Source organism: Erythrolamprus reginae, unplaced genomic scaffold (genome assembly GCF_031021105.1).
Source record: "Erythrolamprus reginae isolate rEryReg1 unplaced genomic scaffold, rEryReg1.hap1 H_61, whole genome shotgun sequence".
NCBI lineage: Eukaryota > Metazoa > Chordata > Lepidosauria > Squamata > Dipsadidae > Erythrolamprus > Erythrolamprus reginae.
In genome coordinates, this window is record NW_027248519.1 from 6580 (window position 1) to 12500 (window position 5921).

At 48.7% G+C, this 5921-nt stretch overlaps 1 protein-coding gene across 1 annotated transcript in view; it reads left to right on the forward strand.

The window, feature by feature from the left end:
• Positions 1-447: 447 nt before the first annotated feature.
• Positions 448-5921, forward strand: part of ZDHHC19 (zinc finger DHHC-type palmitoyltransferase 19) — a 10149-nt gene continuing 4675 nt past the window's right edge. Inside the window, exons 1-5 of the mRNA XM_070731081.1 lie at positions 448-551; positions 1672-1793; positions 2417-2544; positions 3468-3640; positions 5528-5633. Of these exons, the coding sequence (XP_070587182.1) occupies positions 448-551; positions 1672-1793; positions 2417-2544; positions 3468-3640; positions 5528-5633 (633 nt within the window). The remainder of the gene's footprint in view (positions 552-1671; positions 1794-2416; positions 2545-3467; positions 3641-5527; positions 5634-5921) is intronic.

The window sequence follows — 5921 nt, forward strand, 5'->3', positions numbered from 1 at the left end:
GGCATACAAATCCAATAAATAAATAAATAAATGAATGAATGAATGAATGAATGAATGAATGAATGAATGAATAAATAAATAAATAAATAAATAAATAAATAAATAAATAAATAAATAAATAAATAAATAAATAAATAAATAAATAAAGTGTTGAGGGTTAGGGGATGAGACTACAGAGTCCGGTAGTGAATCCCACGCTTCGACAACTCGATTACCAAACCCAACCAGTTATGTACACAGTACTAACAACCACCCCTCAAATCCCCCCCACAAGGGAAGAGGATGTCGGGGGTCCCAGCAGCTTCTCCAACTGCCACCCAGCAACATTCCATCGCCCCCTCCCCTCTTCCAGCCATTGTCACCGCCTTGCCATGACAACTGCCTCCCATTGAGTTCCCCATTTGGCTTGGGCCAAGAGCTTCCGGGGGGGTCTCTCTTCCTGCAGCCATGGCGTCCAGCAGGGGTGGGTGCCACCCACTGATTTCGGGGTCCTTCGCCTCTTTCCACTTCAGCACCCTCTTGGCCCTGAGCTGCCTGTTTTTCACTTTCCCGTGAGTAAGGAGGAGGAGAGACGTGGTAGCTGCCTTCCTCTGGTGGTTCTCGGGGGCCGAAGACGGGTGGATGAAGGAGAAGAGGGGTCGCTTAGGGGTTGAAACGTCAGGGGTGGCCCCGGGTGCTCTCGGAGATTGGTCGATTCCTGGCAGACATTTCCTGACCCAGCTAGGGAACATCATCAGGGCTAGGAGGCAAGGGAGGGTCGAGGAGAGGAGGAGGAGGAGGAGGAAGAGGCTGGTGAAGGGGAGGTGGAGAAAGGCAGGAGGAAAAGAAAGAGGAGGAGGAAGAAGAAGAAGAAAAGGAGGAGGAGGAGGAAAATGAGCAAGAGGAGAAAGGGGCTGGTGAAGTGCAGAAGGAGGAGGAAGGGAGGAGGAAGAGGAGGAGGAGAACGAGGAGGAGGAAGAGGCTGGTGAAGTAGAGGAGGAGAAAGGGGGGAGGAAAAGGAGGAGGAGAAAAAGGAGTAGTAGTAGTTTTAGTAGTAGTAGTAGTAGGAGGAGGAGGAGGAGGAGGAGGAAAAGGAGGAGAAAGAGGCTGGTGAAGGAGAGGAGGAGAAAGGGGGGAGGAAAAGGAGGAGGAGAAAAAGGAGTAGTAGTAGTTTTAGTAGTAGTAGTAGTAGTAGGAGGAGGAGGAGGAGGAGGAGGAAAAGGAGGAGGAAGAGGCTGGTGAAGTAGAGGAGGAGAAAGGGGGGAGGAAAAGGAGGAGGAGAAAAAGGAGTAGTAGTAGTTTTAGTAGTAGTAGTAGTAGTAGGAGGAGGAGGAGGAGGAGGAGGAGGAAAAGGAGGAGGAAGAGGCTGGTGAAGGGGAGGTGGAGAAAGGCAGGAGGAAAAGAAGGAGGAGAAAAAGGAGTAGTAGTAGTTTTAGTAGTAGCAGTAGTAGTAGTAGTAGGAGGAGGAGGAGGAGGAGGAGGAGGAGGAAAAGGAGGAGAAAGAGGCTGGTGAAGTAGAGGAGGAGAAAGGGGGGAGGAAAAGGAGGAGGAGGAGGGAGCCAGTTGCAAAGGCCGCTGGCAAATCACCACCACCCCTCTCCGCCTGAATCCGCTCCCAGCTGTGCAGGCCCCAACCCGTGTGTTGGAGAGAAGTTGGTGCGCCTGACCCGCCCTGTCCTCCTCCTTCCCCAGGGGCTCCTGGCTGGGCCTGAACGTCTCCTGGGCCTTCCCCATCATTTGCAGCCACCTCCTCCTCCCGACCATCCTCTACTTCTTCCTCACCAGTTTCACGGACACCAGCATCCTCCACAAAGGTAAGCGGGAGGCCGCCTCCCTTCCAGGAGTGGGCGGTTGCCGGGACAGTAGAGGACGGCGCGCCAGTAGCGAATGTTGCGTTTCAGTTCCTTTGCATGCGTGTATGCGCGCCCCACTGTATTTTTGCTTCATGCGCATGTGCGGGCAAGAGAGATTTTGGCGATTTTTTGCTTCTGCGCACGTCCTGCCCACGGGCAACGCAGCCAATTCATCCGTCCACCCAGCTGGCTAGGCACTGGGAGAAAAACAGACATAATAATAATAATAATAATAATAATAATAATAATAATAGTAGTAGTAGTAGTAGTAGTAGTAATAGTAGTAGTAGTAGTAGTAGTAGTAGTAGTAGTAGTAGTAGTAGTAGTAGAAAAGCTGGACAACCTGGCCAGGAAAACCAGAAAATTAATGACGATCCATCATGCACTACACCCTCGCCGTGACGTTGACAGGCTGTATTTACCAAGGAAATAGGCGGCAGAGGACATTTGGAAGTGAAGCAGACAGTGGAAGAAGAGAAACATGCATTAGCTGACTATGTGAAGGAGAATACAATATCCAGCATAGTGATCTCATTTGCTGAGTCAGTTTTCACACCTTGTGGTCTCCTTTCCTTCCCTCCCAGGCATTGAAGAAGAGCTGGAGAACCAGGCCATCACACTGGGTAGTGCTCAGCAACACTGGTGCAACCACTGCCAACTGTACGGCTTGCCGCACACTTTTCACTGTCAGTGGTGCAACATTTGCGTGGAGGTAAGGTACAGCCGGAAGACACAAACAACACAATTTCTCCCCCATCAAGCAGCAAAACTGAACGTCCGTGACATTTCCTCCCAGAGGAAATCTCCTGCTGATTGGCCCAAAGTCACCCAATGGGCTTTCATGCCTAAGGCAGAACTAGAACTCCCCGTCTCCTGCTGATTGGCCCAAAGTCACCCAATGGGCTTTCATGTCTAAGGCGGGACTAGAACTCCCGGTCTACTGGTGAATGGCCCAAAGTCAACCAATGGGCTTTCATGTCTAAGGCAGGACTAGAACTCACCGTCTCCTGCTGATTGGCCCAAAGTCACCCAATGGGCTTTCATGTCTAAGGCGGGACTAGAACTCCCGGTCTCCTGGTGATTGGCCCAAAGTCACCCAATGGGCTTTCATGTCTAAGGCAGGACTAGAACTCCCCGTCTCCTGCTGATTGGCCCAAAGTCACCCAATGGGCTTTCATGTCTAAGGCGGGACTAGAACTCCCAGTCTCCTGGTGATTGGCCCAAAGTCACCCAATGGGCTTTCATGTCTAAGGCGGGACTAGAACTCCCGGTCTCCTGGTGATTGGCCCAAAGTCACCCAATGGGCTTTCATGCCTAAGGCGGGACTAGAACTCCCCGTCTCCTGGTGAATGGCCCAAAGTCACCCAATGGGCTTTCATGCCTAAGGCGGGACTAGAACTCCCCGTCTCCTGGTGATTGGCCCAAAGTCACCCAATGGGTTTTCCTGCCTAAGGCGGGACTAGAACTCCCTGTCTCCTGGTGATTGGCCCAAAGTCACCCAGCCAGCTAAAGCAAACTGGCTAGTTCTAGGTTGTGTGAATGTAGTAAGGGAGGGCCCCCTTTCCATAGAAGACGCCCCCCCCCCCAAATGTCCATTTTCTCACCCTCCCATCTCTCTCTGGCCGCTTGGCGCAGGAGTTCGACCATCACTGCCTGTGGGTGAACAACTGTATCGGATGCCACAACGTCCGTTTCTTCCTGCTCTTCATCTTCTTCCTCACCAGCTACGACCTGGCCGTGCTCCTGGCCTGCTTCACCTACCTGGCCCTCAACTCCCAGCAGCCCTTCGGCGTGGAGAAGACCTGCACGTATCCTTGGCCCAGTGCCCGCCTCTCTTTTTTCTTTTGAGCCTCTTTTGTCCCCCTGTTGGCTGGGGGGGTGAGGTCAAAAAAGTCAAGATGGCAGCCGGCTCTTATAAAAAAATTATACGATGCAGGTTAGAAAAAAAGAGCAACAGTCCAGCCTTCTATCACATCAGCAGTGGAAAATGAGTCCTTTGCGCACACAGCGGGAAAGAGAGAAGGTGGGGGGGGGGGTAGTGGAGATGGGGAGGGGGGAAAAAGGTCGGAGATTGTATTTATTTAAAAGTTTTATTTATTTGTTTTTCAATTTAAAAACATCCCTATAATTGAATGATACAGATCTTTGCCCGTTTTCTTACATTTCTTACACCCAAATAATAATAATAATAATAATAATAATAATAATAATAATAATAATAATAATAATAATAATAATAATAATAATAATAAACAAACAAAAAGAACAATAAAAATAGAAACATCAAAGACTGAAGGCAGAAAAAGACCTCCTGGTCCAAATAGTCTTATACTATTTCCTATATTTTATCTTAGGGTGGATGGATGTTTATCCCAGGCATGTTTAAATTCAGTTACTGTGGATTTACCAACCACGTCTGCTGGAAGTTTATTCCAAGCATCTACTACTCTTTCAGTCAAATATTTTCTCACGTTGCTTTTGATCTTTCCCCCAACTAACTTCAGATTGTGCCCCCTTGTTCTTGGGTTCACTTTCCTATTAAAAACACTTCCCTCCTGAACCTTATTTAATGCTTTCACATATTTAAATGTTTCGATCATGTCCCCCCTTTCCCTTCTCTATAATAATAATAATAATAATAATAATAATAATAATAATAATAATCACAACAACAACAACAACAACAACAACAACAGAGTCAGAAAGGACCTTGGAGGTCTTCTAGTCCAACCCCCTGCTTAGGCAGGAAACCCTACACGACATCAGACAGATGGTTATCCAACGTCTGCTCAAAAACTTCCAGTGTTGGAGCATTCACAACTTCTGGAGGCAAGTAGTTCCACTGGTTAATTGTTCTCGCCGTCAGGAAATATCTTTTTCGTTCTAAGTTACTTCTCTCCTTGTTTAGTTTCCACTCATTGCTTCTTGTTCTGCCCTCGGGTGCCTCTTTGCGGCAACCCCTGAGATATTGGAAGACTGTGATCCTGTCTCCGTTTGTTTCAAGATATTTGAACATTCCCTGCTCTGCGAAGTGAAAGAAAGAAAGAAAGAAAGAAAGAGGGAGGGAGGGAGAGGGGGGGGAAAGAAAGAAAGAAAGAAAAAAGAAAGAAAGAAAGATCTGAGCAAACCATGGATGGACAGAAGACATGTCTAATTTAATGAAAAGCAGGACCAGGGGAGACAAGATAACAGTCTTCCAATCTCTCAGGGGTTTCAACAAAGAAGAGGGAGTCGAACTATTCTCCAAAACACCTGAGGGTAGAACAAGAAGCAATGGATGGTAACTAAACAAGGAGAGAAGCAACTTAAAACTAAGGAGGAATTTCCTGACAGTCAGAACAGTTGATCACTGGAACAACTTGTCACCAGAAGTTGTGAATGCTCCAACACTGGAAGTTTTTAAGAAGATAACCATCTGTCTGAAGTATTGTAGGGTCTCCTGCCTAAGCAGGGGGTTGGACTAGAAGACCTCCAGGGTCCCTTCCAACTGCTGTGATTCTGTTAACAGGCTGAAGCACCTTCTCTGCAGGTAGATGCCGTCTGAAGGTCGTGTGCGCCCAATTGATCTCTGGAGCTCCCCTCTGGGTCTATGTTTCTTGAACCCTGCACCACCACCCTACTCGAGGCAGCCCCAACCCCCAACCCCCAACTCTTCTCTTGTTCCACACCAACCTTAACGGGGTGACCTGGGCCAGGGTTCTCCTGACCATTGCTGCTGCCTCCACCCTTGTGCCGCTGCTCACCCTGCTCGCCCACCAAATCATCAGGTTCGGAGCTGCTCAGGACTCGGGCATGTTCAAGGTCAGCTTCTTGGAGAGAATCGGACTGCAGTGGGTGGGAGGTATGGCAAAGAGAGGCAGGGTGGGGAGGTCCAGAGAGCTATGGTGGGGGACTTTCTATTGGGTGCAGGCAAGTCCAGACACTGGAGGGTCACCTAAGTGTCTTGTACTAATAAAAGTTTACGTGCAGGGAATTTTTGCAAAGAGCCACCCGCACTTGCTAAGGGTGGGATCGGGGAGGATGGAGTTTGTGACTACATAGGGATTCAAGGTTGCTTCCCCTTTTCACTCTGTCTATCTGTCTACCTCA